At 31.7% G+C, this 27,445-nt stretch overlaps 1 protein-coding gene across 5 annotated transcripts in view; it reads left to right on the forward strand.

Moving 5' to 3' along the window:
- LOC118193293 (ubiquitin-associated protein 2-like) overlaps nucleotides 1–27,445 on the forward strand; it is an 89,769-nt gene that overhangs the window by 26,471 nt on the left and 35,853 nt on the right. For 3 of the 5 annotated variants that reach the window (XM_035364350.2, XM_035364353.2, XM_035364349.2), the window contains exons 6-17: nucleotides 2,199–2,285; nucleotides 3,454–3,606; nucleotides 6,777–6,835; nucleotides 8,427–8,521; nucleotides 8,640–8,859; nucleotides 12,306–12,644; nucleotides 13,062–13,385; nucleotides 14,451–14,556; nucleotides 16,095–16,448; nucleotides 19,169–19,374; nucleotides 22,751–22,934; nucleotides 23,190–23,275. In XM_035364350.2, coding sequence (XP_035220241.1) covers nucleotides 2,199–2,285; nucleotides 3,454–3,606; nucleotides 6,777–6,835; nucleotides 8,427–8,521; nucleotides 8,640–8,859; nucleotides 12,306–12,644; nucleotides 13,062–13,385; nucleotides 14,451–14,556; nucleotides 16,095–16,448; nucleotides 19,169–19,374; nucleotides 22,751–22,934; nucleotides 23,190–23,275 — 2,213 coding nt within the window. The remainder of the gene's footprint in view (nucleotides 1–2,198; nucleotides 2,286–3,453; nucleotides 3,607–6,776; nucleotides 6,836–8,426; nucleotides 8,522–8,639; nucleotides 8,860–12,305; nucleotides 12,645–13,061; nucleotides 13,386–14,450; nucleotides 14,557–16,094; nucleotides 16,449–19,168; nucleotides 19,375–22,750; nucleotides 22,935–23,189; nucleotides 23,276–27,445) is intronic. The other 2 variants (XM_035364352.2, XM_035364351.2) reach the window with 2 other exon arrangements.

Genomic DNA, 27,445 nt, shown 5'->3' on the forward strand with positions numbered 1-27,445 from the left:
TATATGTTAAGGGAAAACTGTTATGCAATGAAAATTTATAAAATTTTCAGAATTTTGATTTAAGTTAAATTATTTAAATATTAATATGAGTGGGAAAATAAGTTGTATTTATTATTAGGTGCCAAATGAATATAATTAATATGGCTTATTATTATTTATTTTCTATATTTTGAACTGAAATTCAGTGTTCATTCTCTTAATAAATATTGCACTCCTCATATTTTAAATTACAAGTCTAATTTTTTATGCAGTTATATATAATGTAATTAGACAGGTGCTTATTTTTTCCTTAAAATGTGCTTGAAAAGTGCTTATTTTTTTAACTAAACTGTGGCTACGAACCCTGTGAAAATTTGATGCCATGCCACCTGGAAAAGCGGGAAATGTCAGGGAATTCAAAAACTAGACCAAAAATGTCAAGGAATTTTAGTCAGAGAATTTCATACTGCAATCCCCCAAAAAGTTATTTTTGCGCAAATGTTGGAAGGCACATTCTTGGCAAATTATGTATTGCGTGAGCATCATTTGGGCAGGTGGCATAGAGCCAATTTTTGCACTCCAATTAGATTGTTTTTTAGAAAGGAAAAACCAGTTTCGAGCCATTGGTTTCCATTAACTTTAAGAACCTAGAGGCTCATGTGTGCATGTTGAGTGAAAGAAAATACCTTCCCATTCTCCTATAAACAAAATCGGTTTCAACCTAGTTTACTGTGCACATGTGATTTGGAGGCGTTATGATGAGCAGTAAATGGTTATGATGAGCAGTAATATCATCTTGGTGTTGGTGACAATTTTCAAAATCGTTCCAAGGCCTTACCATATACTAGGATTTTTACCACAAAATATTTTAAACTTTTTTTTTTCTTTTTAATAAATCTCTTATAAATCTTTTGCAGTAAAATAAAAAAAATATTAATTAGTCATCTAGGCTAACTATTTAATATAACTATATTTGCCAAAATATCATCGATTATTGCAATTCAATTTTTAATCTTTAAGTAATTAACTTAATTTTAATGTTATTCGTATCATTTAATGTGACTTCTTCCTTCTAAGTTTATTTATTATTAGTTAATGATACATTCAGATATCAGGCAATTTTCTTTTGCATACTCTTGAAACTAATTCTAGCAGTATGATGACATACCATCACGAAATATTATGCGCATATTTTTTGCTTATGTATGCTGCTAAATAAATAAAATACCTGAATTTATTTAAAAATATCATTATATAGATTTCTTTCTTATGTTTCTTTTGTTTACTGCAAAATGTCTGAAAAAAAATAATCCAGATTGTGCAGATTCTAATCTCAATCTTCTGTGGAGAAAACAACTCCTATTATAGTTATAATAGTATTGTTTTGGGGATTATATATATATGTATACGGCAAATTTTTGTGTTTTCAAATAGTACTATAATTAATTTGCCTCTCTGCACAGCCAGCATGTAATACTCAGATAGACTGGAATTTCCTTAAAACATACCTAGGAAACCTGGAAAAGTCTTTTCTCTTAGTATAATTATCTTAGTACATGTGTATATATATATATATATATATATATATATATATATATATATACCTATAATAAATTAGAAGTGCATTATGTAAACTTTCCAAATGAAGTTTTGTTTTCAACTAGTTTTTCATTCATTTTAAAAAGAAAAAATTTATTACTAAATGGATTATACTTTCTGCTTATATCTCATGCTACTGTTAAACTGAATTATGAACATTTATAGATACTGTTTCATTTAATGCTTTTCATTTCATTCTGTTTATAAAATTAACCTCTTAGTGCACTCAGCCAAATTACCTTGGGTACACCCAACTAAATTATTTCTGTGCACTCAAGTTAATCATTTCAAGAATTTTTTCCTGATACGAATATAACAAAATATATTTGCTACTGTTTTGAGTTAAAAAATAAAATAACTGGTAGTAAAGAAGGGGCATTAAGATGTTAATTACAAAGCATGATTAACCTGTCATTACCACATATAGTGATATTAACTTATACTATGCATTTATAATTCATTCTCAAGTATGAGGGTAAGAAATCAATTATATGTCAGGTATAAGGCAGTGAAAAATGTATTATGCTTATACTACTGAGTAAAAATAATTATTTTTATCCATTTAATATCTTAACAAAAAGTAAACTTCATTAGCTTTATTTCGATATCTTTCATTTTAGGGCGTAACAAAGAAAATGAGAAAAATGAAAGAAATCTGCAAGAAGGTCGAAGAGAAAGAAATAACGAGGGAAGATCGAGAGGTCCTCGTAAGTAGTTTTATGATTTATTAAATGTAAGCCTAATCTGAAAGAAGTCTGAAATCTGTATGTATTATTTCAGACATTATAATGGAATTCTTTTCTATGTATATATAGTATGAAATCATCATCATAAATGCAGGACTGAAGCTAATATTATATATCTTATATGTATTTTAATAAGTAATTCAATTTTAAAGAAAAGCAAATAATAACCAGATAGAACATAAGGAGACGAACTTTTCTATACTGTAAAAGTAATTGGAGTTATGAAAGTCAAGTTCAACAATTGCTGTTGTGCTGTATGTTTTCCAAATAAAATTTAAAACCTGCGCTACATACCTGAATGATAAAGCCCACAGTGTGTTAAATGGTTAAACTATGAAAAGCTTTGATAGGTGCAAGTAAAATATTTTGGCACTGAAAAATAAGTCTTTTTGTCAATTTGAGTATAATAAATGACTATTTTTTATTAGTGTATATTTGTTTTGGTTCCTGAAAATATGAACATAATAATAACCTGTGAGTTAAATAAGTGGCAGGTCATTGTCAGAACTGTCAGAGTCTTATCTTGCAGAGCTTGTGTGGGAAAAGTGCTAGGAACGAGAAAAAGTTTCTGATGCCATAATAAAAGCAATTGTAGGAACAAAGGAGCTATGGTAACTTCAACTTGGAATTTCAAAAACGAGAGCTAAATGGAATATTAGCCTCTGAAAGTTATCATGAGTGCTGCTAGCAATGATTTAAAACTTAAAAAAAATAAGCGGTATTTTATTAGCTGCTAATTTTTATTGTTTTATTGCATTTATTATGTTTTTTAAACTTAATTTATGATGCGTGCTCTAATGAAGTCTGGGAGAATAAATGTTATTTTCCTATTATCTTATTTAAATCACTATTATTCTCATAAAATGTTTTCTCTAAGTAATGTGACGTACCTGTTTCTAAGTTGTGAAATTCATGAAGATGAGTAGTTTGACTCATCTTCATGAATTAAAGTCCTGGTGAAGAGTTTGGCTACATCACAGTTTTCATGATTTTTGTCACGTTTAATGTGAATGCAAGCCAGTCTCCCTTAAAAATTTCCTCCGTGAAACTATTTTTCCCATTAGGCAGATAGCCATCACGTGCTTTGCCATAATCCTAATCCACCCTTTAAGTAATACAAATATTTCAGGCCGCGGTAGAGGAAGAGGAGGTCGAAGCAGGACTTTTCAGAACAGAGGACTGCAGAATAATGATGGTTTTCCAGAATCTATTGATACCTGGACAAATAGTACAGCAGAGAAGGTTAATATGTCAAATACAGCAGATGCTACTATGACTGTAGGTAAGAAAAATCTCTGTCTATATTGTAACTTTCCGAGTTACTCAATTTGATATTTAGCTTAAACATTTCTTTTCTAGTGGATAGAATCTATAATCATTGATTTATTTCTTGTTCAAATTGGTGGCGGTTTGGTGGGTGAATGGTTTTGTTTCTAACTTTTCCCATTTATTTGACATTATACAGTGGCTTTTTTATTCCCCCCCCATTTAAAGGCATATGTACATATACTTTTATTGTTTTTAGATATATAGGTAAGAGAGATATTATTGAATGTTTCCATGGAACTTTATTTTATTGTGTTCCGAATGTAAAATGTGCATTATTTTGGAGCACGATTTGCATGCATGTTACACTTTGTATTCTGTGGATAAAACAAACAAATTTAAATTCAGCTAATAATATGTCCAATTAATTTATAAGCTGTTAAGTATTATTCATTTCTTAATGGTATTTGTGCTAATAACTAAAGTGTGTTTTCCTGTATGTGCAGGGTTTTGGGTATTTTTTTAAAATTATATTTGTACTGTTATTTTAGAAAATAAATAAATAAAAAAATTCTTGTAACAAGTTAAAAAAAACAAACAATTGATAATATTAAATATGCAACTTATTAACAGGTTTGGAATGAGATATGCAATTTTTATATTTTTATCATCTATGGTATCAGAACTTCTTTGATTGATTCTAAGAGCTACGGAAATTCTTTTTGGTAATGATTCTTAGAAAGAAAAAATTTTTTTTAAGATGGTGAGCTTAACAAAACATGTTTATGGAACTAAATTGATTGATTCTGCATTTCTACAACTTACCCTTTTTACTGCCAGCAATTCCTCTGAATGTTAAATTGAGTGGTGGAGATTATTTATTTGATTTTATCCATCTACAAAGGAACCAAAATGTTAGAGGAAATGTTCAAAATTTGAAATTATCTTGTAATTTAGAAATAGGAACCACTATCAAAAGATGAATGAAAAACGGAATTTAAAAAAAAAAAAAAAAAAAAAAAATTGTTGCCCAGACTATGCAATACATTTTGCACCAGACTAGGCCAGCGGTTCTGAATTGGTGGTATGCAAGAGAAAAATAGGTAGTACGCAAAGAAGCAAAGTATTTTTAACTACTAAGTTAAAAAATCTCTTTAAAAAAAAGAATTGATAGAAAATTCCTGTGATTGAACTGTAACTGAATATTTCGAAAATGGCACACTTGTTAACTTTTGGCTGAACCAAAAAAAGAACTTAAACACATTTCAAATAAAGTTATCAAATTTGAAATGCCTTTTTGCACAACCTGTTTGTGTGAACAAGGAATTTTTTCTATGTTATATTTGAAATATAAATACGGACCAAAATTAAAAGTGGATCCTAATTTACTGTTAAATCTGAATGAAATGAGACCAGACATAAAGAAATTGATCTGTCTTAAACAGGCGCAAATTTCACATTAAATTTTAGAAATAAAGTATTATAACTGAAATTTTGAAAATTAAAATAACCAATTTTTAATCTAATAGTTTTTTATATGTACATATTTAATACAAAGAGCAAATAGGTTGTTCAAATGGCAATATATATATATATATATATATATATATATATATATATATTAATATTTCTATTGAGAAATTGAAAAATAATCATTGTAAGATGTAGTGGTGGTACTAAAGTTTTCAGTATTTGTTTAGATGGTACGCAGTAGTGAAAATATTGAGAACCGCTCGAGTATGCAATGTAATAATTAATCTTTGAAAATAAAAGAAGGTATTAATTTTTTGAAAAGAAAGATGATGTGTGCAAGTAAAAAATTGTAACTTTTTTTTTTTTTTTTTTTTTTTTTAAAGCCCAAAGTGTTGTTAGACTCAAACAGCTGTTAATCTCAAAATGGCATTTTATGTTGTTTTGTTTTCTGCATTTGTTCACTTTTCAAATTGTTGCCACTAAATATTAATGCCATGTATTATATTTAAAGAAACTGAATGATAAAGAATTTACTTGAATGTATATATGTTTCCTGGAATGTGAGAAAAGAACAGTACCTACAGTTATCAGATTTTGAATAACTTAGTCCTCCACCTAAACATGGGCACCTGGAAGTCCAAATTTGAAATTTTGAATTTGTTTTATTGTGTATTTTAGATTTTTTAAAACTTTAATAAACTTCATGATTTAAAAGCAAGCAGTGGCAACACTGAACGGAAAAAATATTTTTATCTCCAGCGTGCAAGATTGTCTTCTAAAGATATGCTGTTTTTAAATATTTTGTGATATTGCTATTGAATTGAATTTTATATAGTTTAAGTGCGAAGAACATGATATTTAATAAATGAAGGCAAGCACAAAATATTTAAAAAAATGTCCTTTTGGATGTAATATAAAACCTGAAAGTTTTAAGATTGACTTTTCTTTTCTCCCCCCCCCCAGTATCTCTGTAAAATGGGTTCCACAGCACATTAAAAAACCTAACTAACTATAAAGGAAAATATCATTATTTCATTCTAAATAAAAATTTGCTTTAATTATTCAAATTTCTGCAGCATAAAAATTCTAATTATGTAATTGAAAATAAGGAGAAACTGCCATAAAAAATTGACATTTAAAGCTGTCTTTAGAAGGAAGAAAATCAAAAACGGAACACTTATGTAGTTAATGTACAGAAAATATTCAGTAGTTTCTTCAAATGTGAGCTGTCACTTATCCTGATTAGAATTAAAAACTATTTATAAGTTACAAAGAAAAAAGTCAACTTCCTCTTCCAGAAGGGTTAAAGCTATAAAAGAATGCTCTATCAGAGTAAGTTATCTGGTAAGCAAATCTGCTCTGGCAAAATATTTTTATTGTTATGAAGTAGGTTTTCTAAGTAGGTCTTACAGTGTTTTTTCACATCTTTTCTTTTCAATGGGAGTAGTTTTGCTAACTTAAAGGGAGAGATGTAATGTTTTTAACAATGTTCAAATATATTATATAAAAGTTTGCCATCTTTTACTTAAACTTAAGCAGATATTTAGTAGTATAATTTTTATTCTTTAAATTGTGAGAGCAGTTTCTAAAAAACTCTGTATTTTATTTCACATTGTGCCAATTGAGTGAAAAATATTATTAAAAAAAAAGAAAGATAACCATTTGCTTTCATTTATTTATATATTTAAAATTTTTAATATATATTTTAAATAGGAAATTGGTCAGATGTTGCTGTGACTGAAGAATGGAGTGAGGAAGATTGGACTGAAAATGTAAGCATTCATAAAACAGATTATTGCATATTTGATTAAATCAATGAATTGTGCAGCCTAAAATAAATTTTTTGTATTGATTTAAATGCCTAATAAATGCTTTATTTTCTGTATTTTTAACCTAGTGCAGAACTTTCCTTAGGATATAAGCTTTGATTAAGCAACCCTTAAGAAAATCGTGGCGAGTTTTCCGTAAACTTACCTTCCATCCAGTATTGTGAGGTTTATGTGCATCACATCACCTAAACTAGGACGTGTAATTTCCTTGTACAAAGTAAAGGAAGTTATTGTATTTACGAAAAGTTCTGGGTATCATATTTCGATGAAAATATCCACTTTGACCCACTATCAAGCACAATTAGATGATGTTATTGCATGACATCTATCTCCTTTTCCCCAAACGGATTATAAAATTGATTTAAAATGGATTCAGAAGAGATTTCCTCGTGACGTATGTACGTATCTCGCTTAACTCAAAAACGAGTAGCCTAAGAACGTTGAAATTTTGTATATAGGACTGCTGTAAATGTAGTTGTGCAGCTTCTTTTTTGGTTGCAATCAGCCACACCAAAAGTATATATACCCCCACTCTGTTACTCGGCTCGGTAAGCTCAGTTTTTTAAAAAAAATCTTATAGGTTGGTAAATGTTTTGCTTTAAAAATGATTGAATTATGTTATCTTCAGATAAGGATGTTAAGGTTTTCATGCCATTAGTTAATCTGCGTGTAATAGTTGTAGAATTATCAACAATTACCATAGAAGCCATATTTGTGTACATTTGAAACTTGGCAGAATAGTGAATTAAGTCAGTTTCTGCACCTCCAGTGTTTTTTTTTTTTTTTCCTGAGTGGGACCAAAAGTAAACTTTATTAAATAAAGTAAGTCTGTCCTTCATTAAATGATAATTTTAATCAGTTGGTCAATGTTTGTTAATTGAAAGTTTGACTATATTTTTTAATAAAATTTCATTAAACTAATGGGTAGATAGATGATTAGAGAGTAAACACATAATTAAATTCTTTATGAAAAAATTTAAATCTGTGCAGATTTTATAAAAATGAATTGCTTATGTATGCTTATTTACTTAAATTTAATTGTGGAAGATAATAATTTCATTGAAAATATGAAAATTATGAAATCTGTAGCCCGTTGATTAATCTATAAAATTCTGTGTATAGTTTTTGAAAGCTGCTTAATAGTCGTTTCTTTGTACCTTTTAACCAAGATTTGAAATTTTTGTTTGATTTTTGAGAATTAATCCTTTTAAAGAAGTAAAATTTAGCGGAGAATGTATGGGAACGTGGGTGATTATAACGAGGACTAGGATGTGTGTAGTTAAATGAATTTCAAAAAAGCTTTGTTTTGGCAAATTAAATGCTTTCATTTTTTATATTAAACTAAATCAGATATATACCTGATTATGTGATGCCTGCAATTACTTTTGATGTAACCTGTTAATTATTTCTCCTAAAAAAGTTGTCTTTAAGAAGCTAGTGTGTAATATTTCTGGTAAGTAGCAGTATACGTTTATTTGATGTAAATGTATGAAAATTAATGCTGTTATTTAAAATTAACTAATTTTACTTTTAGCTCACTGAAACTAAAGTATTTACTCCCAGTGCTGGCACTCAGTCATCAGCTGTATCTGGGCTTGACATTCCTACTGCAACTGCTCTTGGACAAAAGTATGGATACTTTTTTCATCAGTGTTTTATTTGTATTGGCTGTTTTGTATATTTTTGTGACAGCTAATTTGTTAATACCAAGTTAATGAGTTAAAGTTTTTTTCCCCTTCTGTTCCAGCAGTCTTGATTTGGCAAGTTTTCTACAAAAAGCCACAAATTCAGAGCAAGGTGCAAACTCTATTCCGGGAAATAGTGTTAATCAACAAGGCCAGTCATCTTTAATGTCCCAACAGATGGTGCCTCAAATACAACAGAATGTCACACCTCAGTCCCAGTCTCATTTTGATTTCAATCAGTTTGCCAAGCAAGCTGCTGAGAGTATCAAAGCAGCAGTTGGTGTAAGTGTTTTACAGTTTGTTATGTTCCAAAATTTCAATAATTAAACGTAACAAAATATCCCTTAGCTGTATCTTTTATTTAAGGATTTTACTGTCTTGGCATCCTAAATTATTTTCTCCATACTGTAAGAAAATCGTAAAAATTGGTCTTTTACACATTTTCACGTTTGTCTCAAGTGATACAGATTTTTTTTTCTTTTTTAAGCACAGAATTATGATTAAAGAACTCTGTTTCTTTTCTTTTTATAGTTATTACTAAAATAATATATAAATATAAATTCTTAATTTATAGTTATTACTAAAGTAATTTTTGTGAAATTTTGTTGATGTATTTTTTTGGCAGTAAGACTTTCCAGTATTCATTGCTATTTGTATTAACATACCTCATCCTTATTAAGTTAAATCCCAGAATGCTAGCAGTTAAGAATTATCAGTTTACACATGCAGAGTTGTTATGAAAAAACTTCCCTGCCTATCGACGCAAACAATCAAAATTAAATTTCAGGGGTTGTTATTTGATGCTATGTGCTTGAGATTTTGTTGATTTAAAACAGTAGATTTCTCACTGTTACATTTCAATTTAAAAAAATTTGGTTTTCCTATAGCATTTACCCACTTTTTTCCTGTGCAAATTGATTAATGCATTGAATAACCATAAATGTCAATGGAATGATGCTTGTATGATGAAAGTTGCCTGCGTGAAAAATTTGCAAAGAAAAGTATTGTAATTGATGGATGAGGTGCATTTTTTTTTTGTAACTGAGAATGTAAACTCATCACAGGGCTAATGAAAATCCACACGATGTGGAACATTTACACGAAGTGACTGTGTGATCTGGCATCACAAGTACATTCATTCTCGGTCATTACCTCTTTGAAGAAGTCAGTTCCATAGGTATGAAAACATGCTCCATCACAAGTATAGAACAATGTTATAGAATTGCAAATTACAAAATGTTGCTGATGACATTATATGAATGCAAGATGACACGGCTCCACACGTTACCACGTTTGTTTGGCAAGTGCTGCAATAGCGCTTTGGAGATAGTCTTCCATAACTTTGCAGTTTCATGGCCACCGTAGTCCATGACCTCAGTCTGATGGGTTTCTGATTCTGGGGTTACCTTGGCACTAACTGAAATTTTTGTTAGAAAATAAGTGAATATCATTAAAATTAGTATTGGAAAAATTGAACTAGGCTTCTTTCTCTGTGTTGGGAAAAAAAGATGACTGTTTAAAATTGTTAACATTTTGTTATATTAATTTTTTTAAACTGTTCATTCAATAATATAAAGAGATTTTATTATGAATGTATGTATCTACGAGGGCCATCCAGGAAGTAGATTACGTTTCCGTCTGTGTCCGCTAGGGGCGGGGCTAGCGCGGCCATCTTGGGGTCAGAGCGTTGCGCAGCTCAGTCTGCATCTAGCCGTGCTAGTGAGAGGTTCGTGCTGTGCTCCGTTCAGATACTGTGACGGTTTGAAATGTCTGCGTTAATTGAAAATCCTGCGAGGTGCGCTCAGTAATAAGGTTTCTGACTGCAAAAAACTGTAAACCGATAGAAATCTATCGGCAGCTTCGTGAAGTGTATGGGGACAACATTATCACTGAAGGTGGAGTGCGTCAGTGGGTCATAAGATTTCAAAATGGCCGAACCAATGTTCACGACGAAGATCGAAGTGGGAGACCCAGCATAGTGACCGCCGAACTTCTTGAAAAAGTCGATGCTAAAGTCCGTGAAAATCGAAATTTCACAATAACGGAACTTTCTTTGAGTTTTTCACAAATTTCGCGAAGTTTGTTGCACGAAATCATCAGCGAAAAGTTTTGATGACGACGCACAGCTGCAAGAAGAGGTAACGAAGTGGTTGAAGGCACATGCGGCCGAATTTTTCGACGAAGGAATTTCCAAGCTCGTACATCGCTACGATAAATGCCTTAATTTGTATGGTGACTATGTAGAAAAGTAGTATTTGAGTGTGGCTTTCATCTGTATATAATAAAATTTGTTTCCTATACTTTGTTTATTTTTTTATTCCAAAACGTAATCTACTTTCTAGATAGCCCTCGTATATGTGTTTGTGTGTGTACAGTAAACAGTCATTGCATTATAAACCACCTGTGTAATATGATGTAGGATCACCTTTCATCCTCAAAAACTGCCTAATCCATTGAGACATTGACTCGACAGTATGCTGATAGGTAGTCTGAGATATCTGCTACTAGGCATTCGCCAGCTGGTTCCACATTGCACATTGTGAAGTAGTAGCGTGGAAGCACAAGTTTGGTTTTCCAGGTGGAACCACAACTGCTTGATTGGATTCATGTCAAGGAAATTTGGAGGCCAAGACATGACTTGAAATTCAATGGTGTGTTCCTTGAACCATTCTCTAGTGATTCAGCCCTTATAACATGGTGCATTTATCTTGTTGGTAAATGCCATCACCCACCGAGAACACTGTTGCCATGAAAGGGTACATCTGATCTGCAATGATGTTTACAAAGCGCACAGATGTCAAAGATTGTTCTATGGTAATGATTGGTCCTAATGTGCCTTATGAAATCATCACCCACAATACTACCGTACCGCCTTGTGTCTGGCTAACTACGCCAGGGCACCAGGTTTTGTGGAAATCAGTGCATTAACATTCACCCATCTATGCGACTGACCAAGAAACATGATTCATCAGACCAGGTGACGTTTTGTGGTCCATTGCTTATGTTTCTAGGCTCACTGTAGTCACTGTTGGTGTTGACGTGCCATCAGCGGAAGGGTACGATTTGGATATGCAGCAGCGTACGCTACACTGTATGTTGAGGCACACCGTATGGGTCATTTCTGTTGTAGCTGGTGGTGATTTCAGATGTGTTACGCACAGTTCGGTCATGGCGAACACTGCATAATAGTTTTTTGTTTCCTCTAGAATTAGTATGCTGTGGCTGACAAACAGCTGTCTGGTATGTGTTGTGTCCTGAACCATGCACCACTTTCGGTAAGTACTCATACAGTGGCTGCATGTGGGCTGTCCACCAAATGCACCATTTCTGAAATCAACTTTTCCATGTGCCGAGCCTAAATGATTTGCCCTTTATCAAAATCTGATAAATCAGTTGTTTTTCCATTATGTTGCTAAACATTCTGCGTGTGGGGAAAAAGTGCATGAACACTTCATGTACTCCAGCATCAGCCATGTGTATGCTGCGATATTGCCTCCTGGCGAGCTGATTGCTCTGGGTGAGAGGTGGTTATAATGTAATGGCTCTATATAATATTATATCAGTGTACAATGTATTAAATATTCTCTACATGATAATAATTATACAATGATTAATTTAGCTGTGTATGTATTAAAAGTTTTACTTCAGTCAAGTTTTTAAGTATTTTAAAATTATAAAGTAAAGTTTCTGATTGTCTTATATTATTCATTTTTAATATGATCAAATAGGTTGTAACTGTTCAAAATACCCCATCCGCTCCTTCCATGAATGCCAGTTCATTTCAGTCAAATAGTGGGACCTATCAATCTAATTACAGTGTAAGCAACAACAATAACCAGCACCATGTCCAAATTCCTCACGAACTGCAGCAAGTCATTGTGTCTCAGTCCAGTTTCTCATCAGGGTCTCCATCTGGAGTCCATATGTCCAGAGATTTGCATTCACCTGTAGTTTCACAGCAGTCTGCGAGTGTTTCTACAGCTAAAACGACCACAACTTCACAACACCAAGCACCTCTGCCTCAAAGGGTAAAGCCTCCAAAAGCACGATTGCCTCCTCCTTCAAAAGTAAGTTGTGAGAAATAAATTTGTTTTTTAGCTATCATATTTCTAATATGATATATGCATATATGGAAGCAAAAAATATTTCATTATTTCATTTAATATATCTTACTATTGTACTTAATTCTTGGTCTCTTTTAACATATTAAATGAATGAAACATTTTTGTCTCCAGCATGCGAGACTGAGTATCGGAATTCCAAAGATTTGCTGTTGTTAAATAGTTTGTAATAATGCTGTAATAAGCTTTCAGATTTCTTTTTTCATTTTCTCTCTCTTTTTTTTTATATATATAATTATTTTTGAGCAAAGTTATAAGTGTGAAATTTTTAGATTTCAAAAACAAGTCTTATATTTTAAGATATAACTTTATGTCTTGTATGTGCGTCTGTTGCTTCTTATAATTTGGACTAAATTTTTACAGATACCAGAGTCAGCAGTTGTAATGCCAGATGATGCTGTCACTTCTCTAGATGTCCAGTTTGGTGCTCTTCAGTTTGGTGCTGATTCGTCTCCCTTTGATTTTGCTGCTGGTGATAATGGTAATAATTACCAAGATCTGGGACAGAATTCAAGTGCATCCAGCCACGTCAATAATCAAGCACTGCCGTCAAGCATTGCTTCGCAATCCTATTCGAATGCTTTGCCATCTCCTGTGACTATGAGCAAAGAATCTACATATAATATTGGTTCTCATACGAACTCAAACCAGAGTACAATTTCTAATGATCTTAGTCAGTCACAGAAGGTAATTAATTCCGTTAAATAATTATATGATTTAAGCTGGGAGACTCCTGTGTTTCATCAGGTCTCCTGTTAAAACATTGAATCTTCCATCTTTTGTGTTTCCCAGCAATAAGTGAAATCGAGCTAATGAAATTTAATTGGTATAAATTCCTATCCCCACCCTCTAATGATTTCCAGTATAATTTTTCTCATTTTATTTGATCTGAATTATTCTAATGTACTGAAAACATTTGGAGAACTTCTTATGAAGATTCAGTTAAATGTTCATTCACTTTCTATTTAATTTTGTTTTATGTCTGTGTATGGATGGGTACATGACTAAATTTTATGCAGTAGTATGTACATTAATTATTAATTTTATATCCATCATATTTAAAAGTACGTTGATAAATAAAAGCTTTTCTAAAGAAATTTAAAAATGAAATAAGCCAAATGAGTATGAAACTTTATATATCTAATGTTAATATATTTTATGTAAGAATGGCATTATAGATGGTTCAAGAATCTGAATCTTGTATTAGAAAGTGAATGTTAATCAGTTTGCAGTTCTTTTAAAATATTAATGAAACTCCAGATTTTGCGATGAGAATCTTTGTTTTTAATATTTACAAGATTGATAGTTATGTAATGATGATTAGCTGTTTTTATGGCTTTAGATAATCATAACCTTCTTAACTGTTTAAAAGTTATCTGTTTTTATTCTTTAAAATGATTGAAACTGTACATATTAATGATGGCTTGTATTTTTAAGACATGACCAAAATTTTTCTAACATTTATGTTTGCATTATATGAGCCAGTTTATTAGCTTTTGTATTTGCTTATTGTTACTAGAGTATACACTCATGGTTTTCTAAATATTTCCATTCTTTTAAATAAAATGAATTTTAGGAGTGAAATTTAAATGTTTTGAACTAAGCACTTATTGTATCATTATGTTATAAATTATTTCTAGTTTGCCTCCTTTTGTGTGTGTGGGAGAGACTTTAAGAGTATGATTTTTGTGTAGAGCATTGTCCAGGATCTGTTAATATGTAAAGTGAATAATATAACTTTTCTTGTTGCAGGTTGCAAGCCAAGATGGAATGCTTCTTTCCCAGAATGAGCACAAAAATGTGGAAAATGTTTCTTCCTATGTAAATCATCGAACAAATCAACCTGGAAGTTTAGATGGTAATATTATACTTTTAATCTTTATCTGTTTTAATAACTGAATAGTTAAGTAACCCATAAAAGAGAGAAAATGTCTCCGAGAGTTCTGAATTTGTCAGTTTTTAAAAATTAATCTGTGGCCTTTTTTTTCAAGAGGGGGGGGGATATCAGTTTTATGAAAATGTTTATCGTCAATTCCAGATCTTTTGTCTGATCAAATTGTAACATACTAAACTATTTTATCATAAAATTGAATTGCAGGGCATTTGAAACTATTGCCTTGGGAACATCTGATTGACTTTCTTATTCTTATTACTCTGCATTACTAGTGCAAATTTACATTCGTCATCAAACAATGATTATAAGTTACTAGCAGGCTGCAGCCAAATTTATAAGTTCTATGTGCCTCTGAAAAGCAAATGTATAAAATATTTCAATATGAATGAAATCAGTTCATTCTTTCCAAGCAACAACCAATTTGTGAATAATTTTTTAGTGCCAAACCAGGAAACAAAAACTTTTGACACCTCAGGTTAATACGTATGATGTCATGACTGAAATTTAGTGTAATGTAACATTTTCTCAATATTAATAAAAGAACTAACATGGCAATAATATAATTATGTCAATTATCCTAATCTGAACCAAAAATGTTGCCATCAGCAGGTATTTATTTAAAATGCTGAAACTAACAAACAATTTTCGACATACAGTGACGTCACATGCAATTGCGAGCTTTCGTCAATGTCAGAATATGATCTTATATAATAATAATGTGCTTGAAGTTTGGCAATGCTATTTTTATTTCATATTTTTTAAAACTTACAAATTTTTTATTAATAAACTCTACGATTTGAAAGCAAGCAGCAGTGGCAGCACTTTTGAAAATAATGTAGATTTTTATCTCCAGTGTGTGAGATTGTTGCCATTCGAAAAAATGAGGGCCAAAATTGGCTGATTTTTTTTTCTGAGTTTTTAATTAATATCTCTGCTGATTTAAAGTCGTTCGAAGATAATAATGGGCGAAATGGCTTTCCAGGAATTTTTAGTACTGGGAATAATATATTTAATGTTTGACAATGCTACTTTTATTTCATATTTTGTAAAACTTCGAAATTTTTTATTAAGAAACTCTACAATTTGAAAGAGAGCAGTGGCAACACTTTTCGAAATAAAGCAGATTTTTATCTCCAGCATGTAAGACTGTTGCCACTTGGAAAAATGAGGGCAAAAATTAACATTTTCAGAGTTTTTAATTAATATCTTCTCTAATTAAAGTCGTACAAAGATGGGAATGGTCGAAATTGCTTCCCATGAATTTCTGGAATCTGGGTGTACCTCTCTCAAAGCTCAACTCTCCGTTGTTCTGGAAGAGATAATGCCACAAACAGACAGACAGATGCACACAGATTTTAATAGTACAGACCAGCAAATTTCATTTATGATGTGTTTAAAAATTTCAAAATAATTGATTATGGATTTTATAAAATGTAAGTAATTTTTTTTTAATTTGGCATTTTTTTTTTTAAAGTAACATTAATGAACATATTTTTAAATAGGCTCCATGATGAGCAACAAATCAGACCAGAGTGCAATGAACTCATTTAGCAGTTCCTCTCATGATACTGGATCAGCTTATTCAAGTAGCCCTTACTCCAGTCAGAAGTCTGCCTTGAACTCGTCCAATCTTGTGCCATCTACTGTTAGCTATACCCATACGTCTGCATCCTTAAATAATGGTTCTAACGATTTAACAGCCAGCCAGCCACAACAGCCAAAATATCAGAGTCAAGTGGTATCACAGAGCCAGAATACGCCATCTTATGTATCTGGTTCATCGTCTTACAGCTTGCAAGCAACACAATATTCTGGATCTGTTACAACTAGTGGAAGTACCTATCCTTCCCAAACTGGTGAGTAATCTAAATAAATGTGCTTTAAATTATAAAATATTTACTGTATGAAGCACTGAATGCATTAGGCTTATTTTTGCCGAAATCTGTAATTTTGCCATTCATTTTAGGTGTTTTTAATCTGTTGTCTGGCCCTTCTTCTTCTTCTTCTTTTTTTTTTTTTTAAGTGCTGAAGGTGCTAATGGTTTCAAACCCCACTTTATTGTCCATGTCACTTTTCAAATATCGTCAGTATTTCAAATATTGTCAAATATTGGTATTACGTATATTATTTTTAAAGTAATATTGCCAGTTTAAAAAAAGTATGGCAACACAAAAAAAATTGCCACTAAATGTTAATGCCATATATTTATTTTAAAGAAATAATACAGACTGGAAATTGAAAAGATATTTGATAAAAAAATATTTTAACCTTCCACGCACATAATTTTGTTGCCATTAGATGAAGTGTAAGAGATTTATTTTCCCTTTTAAATGTAATCTACTTGTTATTGATTAAACCACAATAAATGCAGTTCTTTATTTCTTTAATTAATTACTAGCTGGACCCATGAAATTACACTAGCTGAATTTCTTAAAGGCATTTCATACTTCTTTTTCTTTCTCTCTCTTTTTTTTAAAAAATACTAACTATTTTAAGTGGCTGGTTATTAAGAATTCTAAAGATTTGCTGTTTTTTTAAAAAAATTACTGTGCAGTTGAATTTTATGTGGCATAAATGTTAAGAAAGTGATGTTTAATAATAAAGTTATAAAAAAAGTGGTGAAAGCAGAGATTCCAAGAGCAAGATAAACTGCAAGCTCAACTAGAATATAAAAAGCTTTTGACAAAATCTTCTGTTGCGAAGTTGAAATCTGAATTCTTTCAGATTTTTCTTTCTTTTTTGCCCCCAAAAATTTATGTGCATTTTTTTTTTTTTAAATTATTATTTAGTCTTATTTTTAGTAAGTTATTCTCTTAAAATCCTGTGGAGTAACGTCATCCTTCAACCGAACATGTGGGCACTTGGAAGCCTGAATTTTGAATTTGTTTTATTATCTATTTAAAGTTTCGTAAAACTTTAACGAGTTTGTAATTGACAAACTCAACGATTTCAAAGTGAGCAATCCAGCACTATATGGGAAAAACATTTCTATCTTGGGCATGCAAGACTGTTTGTCGGAAATTCTGAAGATGTGCTGCTTTTAAATATTTTGTGATATTGATGTTGAATTGAATTTTATGTATTGTAAATGCAAAGAACATGATATTTAATCAATAAAGATAACACACAAAAAGTTTAAAAACATCGTTTTGGGTGTAATATATGTACTTTTTAAAATGTTTACGTATTCATTTTGTTTTTCATATGAACTGAAATTTAGTTTTAGGATTGTAAGTTAATGGATATGAAAGCAGATCTTATAGGATGAATGCAAATATATATATTACCCCCAAAAATTATTACTGCAAGTATTTAAATTAGTTTAATAATATAAAAAATTTAAAAATTTAAATCATTAATACAATAGTGTGACATATGAATAAAATATAATAATCTAAATAAATCTGTGTTAAGCCTTAACTATAGTTTCTTCTGTTTTGTTTGCCAATTTTTTCTATGGTTTTTCCCACTGTGGAAGTCTTAGCAAACCTGATGGCAGTTGACATCTTGTACCCAGTAACATCCGAATATTTTTTGTGGCAAAATGCTGTTGATCTGTTGAGATTTGTTGCTTGTGTTAGTTCTTCAGCTTTGGTAAATGATGTCAAAATCACTAAGATATAGGTTTATTGAATGTGGTTGCTATCTGAATGGGAATGAGTAACTAATTGTTCTAGCATCGGGAAAGTTATTGAAGTAGCAGCTGTGCCATTTCTTGACCAACATGGGTTGTATTCTATCTTGTATGAATGCGATTGTGATTGCATCGAGACATAATGCATCTGTGGATTTAAAATAATGCTTTCTAGATGCTGTAACAAACTGATTACCATATAGGTTATCTCTGAATTTATGTTTTTCAAAATAAGACTGTTGTAGAAGCTAATAAAATTCTATGCAGACTATTATTTTTTATGACATTTGGGGACTACATAGGCAAGATGACAGGGTAGTTTTTAGTAGTTTCAAGATACTACAGTTATGTTTCTCTATGCAGGAAAACGTACACCTCATTTCTGTGACCTTTTCTCGTCCATCTGTTAGAAATGATTTGTTGGTTTGGAGAATCAGTTTTTAAATCAATTAATTTGAGATAGAAATTAAAACATTGTATAACTTGTAACTGTTAAAATGTCTGTAAAGGATAATGTGTGAGAATTATATATCTTAAAACTAGTACCCAAATATTTACAAAACCTAAAGTATTATTATCTGGTTAATTGAATGATTGCTGTTATAGCTTATTCACTATAATTTCGATTTGTTGAATAGATATTGGTTAAACAATTAGGGTGTGTATATCTTGAAAACAATAGACAATATGTTGCTGTAACTTGAATTCTCTGATGCCACTTCAAAAATTTTTTTAGTATCAAATTCTTTAGCTCATTGGTGGGTTTTTATTTAAATAAAGAAATTTAAATTCAGAGTGATATTAAATTTTTTGAGACTGTAGCTTTGAATAATGAATTTAGAAAAGTGCTATTGAGGGCAGATCATTAAAATTTTAAATAAGCAGTAAATTGTATTTTACAGTTTTTATGAGCTATAATTATGTATATGTAATGTTTTCTAGGTTACAATTCGCATGCGTCTGGGTCTTATGGAGCTAATAACAGTGGTTACAGCAGTCAGCAAAGTGTGTATAGTGGATCTGTTGCAACCACTACACAATCAGGAACAATGATGTCAACATCAGTTTCAAGCTCAAAGCTCACCAATTCCCTTTCTCATGGAGTAAAGGATTCTTCGCTTTTAGAACCACAACACAATTCATCACAAGTAAGCAATTTTACTATGTGTTCTTTTCTCCAGTGCGATTTCTTATAATTTTTTTTTTCATGTAAGTAGAGCGAGTTTTAGGTATTAATCATTGAAAATTTATTAAAGTATTATTTATTATTTATTAAAGCCTTTGGAGTGTTGATACAAGTCAAGAAGGTAGTTTAAAATTTTTATTGTTGAAACTTGAATTCAGAAGTATTAAACTGCATGTGTTATTTTACAAAATAAAAAATTCTGCAACTTCTCCAAAGTCTGTATGCCCACTAGTGGCTGAGTGGTTATATTGTTGATTGCTGATAGTTTGACCTCTGTTCAAATTATAGCAGACACTTGGCTGCACAGGTTTTATGGTTTTTCTCTGTGTGTGGCACGAATATGACTATATGAATCATGGCACAAATCTGAATTTCTTTTAGAAAGCCATCCATAAAAATATTCCTCCTTTTAGAGAATATCCGAGTGTGCTGTGTCGTAATCCTATTCGGTTCAATCAAAAGTTGCTGTTAGCATTTTTGTACTGTTATCTACACACATTTATTAATATAATATACTTACTGAGTATTGGTTAGGAACAGTACTCTTAACACTTTATTGCAGAATATTACCCCTTCACTATGCGTACAGAATTCATAAAAATGGAGAATTTGATTCTAATTAAATTATAAAGGAAATCATAAATTGCTGAATACCACATTAATGTACTACAAGATCTAAGTGCCGATGTGATAAGAACATGCCAGAATAATTCAAGATAAATGGTGTTGCATTATGCAAATGATCCTTCTGTCTGAGGGTTAAAAAATGAAGGCAAACAGTACTCTGAAATCAGTTGCAGAAGTCCTTTTTGTAGGCAAATTATAATTGGAATCTATAGCTTAGTGATTAGCTGTTGTTTAATAAACAGAAGTTGAAAATTTTTGTTGATTTTATTTTTTGGGGGGACTAAGTTTTTAAGTAGATATTATTTGATAATACTTATTAGAAGACAACACATCTAAATGAATAGGACTGAGTATTTTCTTAATATTGCTGTTGGAATAAATAGTCACTTGGCAATAAACTAGAAAATATGATGAAATTCAACGTAGATAAATGAATGTAGGAAGATAATCAGTGATTTTGATATCTGTTTAGAGGAGAAAGATAAGTGCAAGAAAAGTTGATTTTCAAATAACTGCTTTTACTCATTTAGGTAATTAGTAACTGAAACCCTTATAATGTTGTATAGGCATGATATTATAGAAAATATTAAATTTTTAATAGGTTTGAGGTGATGAATCTTGCCAGCTTCTCAATTTTGTCCGCCATATATATTTTTGGCAAGTTGCGAGTGTAACTTATATAGTGCAACCTGCAAATTTTAGAAATGCTGCTGTGATCATTAACATAGACATTAAATAAATAGGAATTGGTTGCTGTTTCTTTTGCTAAACAAACTACAATTGTTCATGATTAAGTATGGAATTATCAAATCATACATTCATGTGCATCTTTAAAAAATTCTGCTGCAAAAATATTTTTTAGGTAATCCAGGATTGTGAGCAGTGAAAATATGCTCTTTTAACACCTCTAAATGAAGTCATTGAATAACTAGTGATTGTAAACATTGATTCATTTCAGTTATCAATGAAGGAACATTTTGATGAGATTGTACTTATCTGAATGCCAATCTGTAGTTATCTAAATACATACTGTAGTGTAAAATATGAAAGCCTATCAAAGATCTAATTCTTGTAACATTCCGTCAGAATGAGGAATTTTTCCTATAGAGATATCTAGGTTATTATCTTCAGTTAGTAGTTTAATCATGTAAGCAGCCAAATCATATATATATATACATAAAAGAATATTAGTCCTGGTGTTTGTAAGTACACAGACTCGCATCTTGAAATAATTCCAGACAATTAAATATATGTATAGGAGGAAAAAGAGTCGAGGGACAAATTGGGAAAGTTATTTTGTAATTATAATCAAGAAAATGTGTTTAACTCATAGTCTTTTTTGGAAATTAAATTTGGTGCCCAAACCTTGGTTGTTTGGGTTAAGTCCACCTAATAGGGACCTGTATTATTGTTTTAGTAATGGAAGATGTCGTATCATCCTGTATTGAATGGATAGGCCGTCTACTATTATAATGGTTAATGATGCTAGCTGACATACCAATGGGCCCAGCTTCGAATCCTGGAGAAAGCATGAATGTTTGTGTGTACTGTCTGTGCAGCAAGGGGCACTCTAATTAAATACGCAGTAACCTGAAAGTCTTCGCGAAAGGTTGATGGTAGGGGAAGATGGGTGGAAGAATCCCAGAGTGCCCTCTGGGGTATTCTCCCTCAAAATTAAGGCAGAACTGAGTAGTTAGTGCGGCAGTACTCTACTTGTATAGCAAATGGTGAACTTCTGACGTCACACTCAATTCTACCTGTGTCTGTAGTGAATGTATAAGCAATATTTTGAGTCTCAAATTCCATTCAGTCAATTAAATTATTCTAGGAAAGTGTTGATAATGCTTCATTCATCCTTTGGTGTGTTAAGGCTTTGAGGTAAATTAAAGAGAAATAACCCCATCAGCCTATCCCATATCATTGTAAAATGACCACTTAACATTTTTTCGTAAAAAGGCATGTGTCATTAATTTTACCCGTGAAAGAAGATGGAAGAGATTAACTTGGTTCGAGGGATGCGTTGTGTATGCTTAGTTAATGCTTGCGAGTTTTACATATTTAATTATTGAATTTATGATGTTTTCACCTTGCCACTTAAATAAACAGTTGGTTTCATCAGTAAGATGTCAAGTAAGGAACAAAATTATTTCTATGAGAAGGGATGATCATAATTTTTATCTTATATCCTAGCCTTATTGATTTTTGCATTACAAATGTAAACATGTAAAGTAGAACTTTGGCTTCTCCATGAGAAGTTTTATTCTCTAAGAGTTTTACCCTTTAATGTATAGATGAGGTAATGCACAGAAGGAAATAGCAATTTGGTGGGGGGAAGCAAGTAAAACAGTCAAGCAAATGCAGCAATGTAAATGTTTTAATTAATAATTAACAAAGTGTAGCAATACAAATTGTATTTGATTGATGCAAATAGTAAATATTTGTCAGAAGTTAATTTTAAACTAGAGAAGCTCCAGAAACAGCCATTTACTTTTGAAAATTCTATGTTGGATTATCTATCCATTATCGCATGTGCCTTATATTTTGGTCTGCTTTTATTTCAAGAAGGTAGAAATTAAGATTGGTTTCTTTTGTTATGAAACAGACACCTGTCTTTGGTAGTATTTTAATTTTAAAGTGAATTTAAAGGTTTTTTTCTTTTATAAATGATAATATGAAAATCTTTTTCTTTAATATATGTTAATTTCTTTCAGCACACTTATGAAGTAGCGAGTACAACTAGTAGTTCAAGTGTCTTAACTGCCAGTAGTTTGGCACCGACATCATCAGTTAATCATTCAGCACAAAATTCTTCAAATATGAACTCTGTATTAGGTCTTGTATCTACTTCATCTTCAACTACTACTACTTCTGTGCTCAAAAACTCCCTTTCTGCAAGTAAGTAATTGTCGATTATTACAAATAAGTCTCATTTTTTAAAATGTTGAGTTTTTATTATATACTAAAACAACATTCCTAACATGAGCAATGTAAGGAAATTTAAAGGTATAGTATTTTGTATCGTTACATTAATTTAATAGTAGACTTTTTCCATTAATCGAACAACAGTATGTAAAACTCAATTTTTGAAATTTCCCAAACTGCATGATGCAGTGAAAATTTTATAATTTTGACTGAGTGGTGTTTTCTTAGCAGGTAAAGCAGTACCAAATATCCCACAAAATATGCCTATGTTGAGTCATCAATATATCATGGGACAAGCAAGTTTGCCATTTTATGTAAGTTGAAGACATTTATTTTATATGCATTATTTATCTTGATATTTTTATATTCACTTAGAAAACAGTTCAGATTGATATGATTTTGTAAATAAATAATTGCAGACCGAAAGAGCTTACTATATTGCAAATGTTAAGCTTAACTTACTTCTAATGTTCAAATTTATTATTTGAAAAGTTTTCTTTTTAATTAGATATTTTTAATTAAATTTCATATTTTCATTACCTTATAAGATAAAATAAAATTTTACTTAAAAAAAAAAATATGGTGTTAGTCCTTTCTGTTAAAGGAGGAAGTTTTCATTTCTCTCTTATTATCCAAGAATGTCTTTTATATATACAGTGGATGGACAAAAATATGGAAACACCTTGTGAAATGCATGTTTGAAAAGAAAGATTGATTTTAATGAAATATGTAGGTGGCGCTGGCATTTTTGACTACTGACGCCACCTATACAACTTCGTAAATGTGCTAAACAGTTCAGTTGTTGTCGGAGTACTGTTATGTGATGTTGTCATTGCATTATGTCAGTTAACAGACTTCGAACGTGCGCAAATTGTTGGAGCACGTATGGTAGGTGCTTCTGTAAGCAAGGTAGCCGAGGTGTTTAGTGTTTCAAGAGGTACTGTATCGAAGATTTATTCCGCATATTTGAAAAGCGAAAAAACGTCATCCGCTAAATCACAGCGCGGATGAAAGTGTGTCCTCAGTGATCGTGACAGACGATCATTAAGGGCAATTGTGACGAAAAATAAGAAGACCACAGCTGCAAAAGTTACTACTGAAATGAATGTTGTGTTACCGAACCCTGTGAGTACCAAAACAATTAGAAGGGAGCTTCATAAACAGGGAATTGCTGGCCGTGCTGCAATTGAGAAGCCACTCATCAGTGATGCTAATGCCAGTAACAGGAAAAGGTGGTGTTTAAGTCATAAAGCCTGGACTATAGAGCAGTGGAAGCGAGTAATATGGTCTGACGAGTCTTCTTTCACATTGTTTCCCACTTCTGGCCGAGTTTACGTCTGGAGAACGCCATCTCAAGCCTATGATACAGACTGCTTGTTGCCAAGAGTGAAACATGGCGGGGGTTCTGTTATGGTTTGGGCAGCCATATCGTGGTTCTCTGCTAGCCCCATGATAACTGTGTCAAGGCACATGACTGCCAAGACTTATGTGAACATTTTGGCCGATCAAGTTCATCCCATGGTACAAACTTTGTTCCCCGATGGTGACGGTGTCTTCCAAGACGACAAAGCCCCTGTTCACACAGCTTACATTGTCCAGGACTGGTTTTCTGAGCACGAGGATGAGTTGTCCCATCTCCCCTGGCCACCACAGTCACCAGACCTGAATATTATCGAACCTTTGTGGTCTACATTATAACGGAAAGTGCGTTCTCGTTATCCACCGCCAACATCGTTATTTGAACTTGCCACCGTTTTGCAGGAAGAATGGTATAATATTCCCTTGGCAAACATACAGGAACTGTATTTATCAATTCCGAGAAGACTGCAAGCTGTTTTGGATGTCAACGGGTTTCCTACACCATATTAAGCAAAAAAACATGTTTTTTAAAGGTGTTTCCATATTTTTGTCCAACCCCTGTATATAAACAATAAATATCTGATATATATATATATGTCAGTAGGTCACTCTGAATCATATTGAATGTACAGTTGGACACTGTAAAGGCAAAACTAAATAGGGCCGGAGAGGATTTATTTATTTAAGTGTTTGTGTAGTCTTTAACTTCAGCGAAAGCTTACAATTTAATTTAGCTCATCTGACATTTCTGCCCCCCTGACTGTCAGTTTGAGTGTGAATTAAAATTTTAGACAAATATGGTCATTTTTAAGTGAAAGCATTTAAATTGCATGGAATTTAAACTTGGTGGCTGGGCCCACCAGTGATTGAACGGTTAAGCATATTATATTGCTATTAATAGGTTCCTAGAGCTAGGGAAAAAGTGAATAACAGTTTCCTTTTTAGCTAATATTTCTTAAAACTGTGTGCACAAAGTCACTGAACGCTGGTAGTTCGACTTGGAATCTAATCCCAGCGATTAGGGCTGGCTGCATGGTTGATTTTTATGGTTTTCCCCATGTGTAATGTTTATACAAGCTAGTTTCCCTTAAAAATTCTCTTATGAAAGCATCCCTTCCTTATAGGCCTTGAGTTGCTTTGCCTTAACCAGTTAATTTAACCAAAATATGTGGCTAATATGGAGCCATTGTTATGTGGCTATTCTTATTTTATTCCACTCAAGTTTCATTCGTCTCTGTTTAGCTAAAATTTAAATTTCAGCACTTCACCTTTTCCTAAGAGAAAGACTCATCGATTTCAAAATTACCGTCCGGAATCAAAATTTTGCTCAACTGTTAGGGGTTAAATGTGGCATGTTAGCCCCCAAAAGACGCCCCTTGCTTCATGCTTTCCAAAATCCTAGAATTCAACAAAAATGAAAAGAGGTGATTGACAACTGATTTGTCATTCCGGAGTCACGCCTTCTACCCTTTGTGTGGTGTGATAATATCACAAAGAGAAAATTCACCTAAGAGTACAGGAAATGGAAGTGCACTTAAGGTCCATCTCTTAGTGTAATCACAAAAACTGCTGAATTGAAAGCATACTTTTATTTTTACGGTCTTTGTTAATTTCAGACGAAAGATTAGGGCACTTTTTGAAATAAATATAACTGTTGGTGAAAGGAAGGAAAATATTTCTAAGGCCCTTTTAGATGCAAACTAGAATTTATCCAAAAGTTTGAAAGGAGCCCATAGGAAGCCAAAGGGGTTGAAAATCGAAATAAGAGCTTTGAGGTGTATCAGATAATAAAATTGTATAATAGTGTTTCTTCCTGGACAAAAAGATATATTACAGCCTATATTTACAAAAAATAAAAAAAGGGGGCCCTTATGGTCCTCGATAATATAAAGTGTAGGTACGTGGGGGGGATTGTTGGTATAGCATAGCATGAAATATGTTTTTTTTACGAGTACATATTATTTAAAGCATAAAATAGAACTTCAAAAATACAAAATACTTTCTCATCTGAGCATTACATTTTACAGTTTTTTTAATTCGCCTGAGTTATATCTCCTTGTAATATTATATTAGTTCAGTTACAGCATGATACGGTTTATGCATGCAGTGTTATATTTGCTACATTTTTTTTTATAAAATAATAATATTGAATTTAAATCAAGTTCAAAAGCTTTTTAATCATATTTTACATTAGTGTGTTCAGGTGGTGCATCATCAAAGTGCATAAATTTTAAAAGTTTTTGTCTTCAGACTTAATAACTATATTCAAGCACCCATCTCTACAGATGCACATCAAAAGTATTCAAAATTAATTTTAAAAACAAAAATTAACAATTTGCAGCAACCTGTAAAAAAATGTCTTAGAGGGGCGCCGGTAAAAAATATATAGCAGCTCCCGAAATTTAGGATTTCGCTGTAGATTTTTTTCAAGTCTTAATTTTGTGTCCTTAGGGTCTGTAAGTTATATTTCATGCAGAATTTTACTACAATTTAAATTATTTCGTATACTGCCCCTCAAAGGGTTAACTCAAAAACCAGTAGCCTCAGAATGTTGAAATTTTGTATATAGGAGTGCTGCAACGTTTAGTTTTACATCTCCCATTTTGGTCGCAAATGGCCGTACCAAAGTATATTTTAAATATATAGATATTTATAATATACTTTGGTACCCACTTTGTTACCTGGCTCGGTGAGCTCAGTTTATTTAAAAAAATTCTTATATGTTGGTAAATTGTGCATTTTTTCCTTTCAAAATGATTGAATTATGTTTTTCTTACATTCCAGTTAAGGTTTTTTGGTCTTTAATTGATCTGCATGCAATAGTTGTAGAATTATCAATAATTTAAATGTTGTTTAAGTGCAGGTAAATCTAACTTAGCACCTGTATTTGTTAGCAGAATAATGAATTAAGTCAATTTCTGCACCTTCATTGTCTTTTTGCAGATTAGGACCAAAAGGAAACTTTCAGTTTTGTGCACCGAAAAATTTGCCTTCTTGCGTGCTTGCCGAATTGCATGTTTTTGCATAGAAACTCTAATTTTAATTTAAAAATTGTTTTAACTGTATTTAATGTTTTATGTTTTTCTATATTTTTCACTTTTTAATTTTTATCTTGCTGCAAAGTA

Source organism: Stegodyphus dumicola, chromosome 4 (assembly GCF_044657685.1).
Source record: "Stegodyphus dumicola isolate Sdum_Otavi_A_Nest chromosome 4, ASM4465768v1".
Classification (NCBI taxonomy): Eukaryota; Metazoa; Arthropoda; class Arachnida; order Araneae; family Eresidae; genus Stegodyphus; species Stegodyphus dumicola.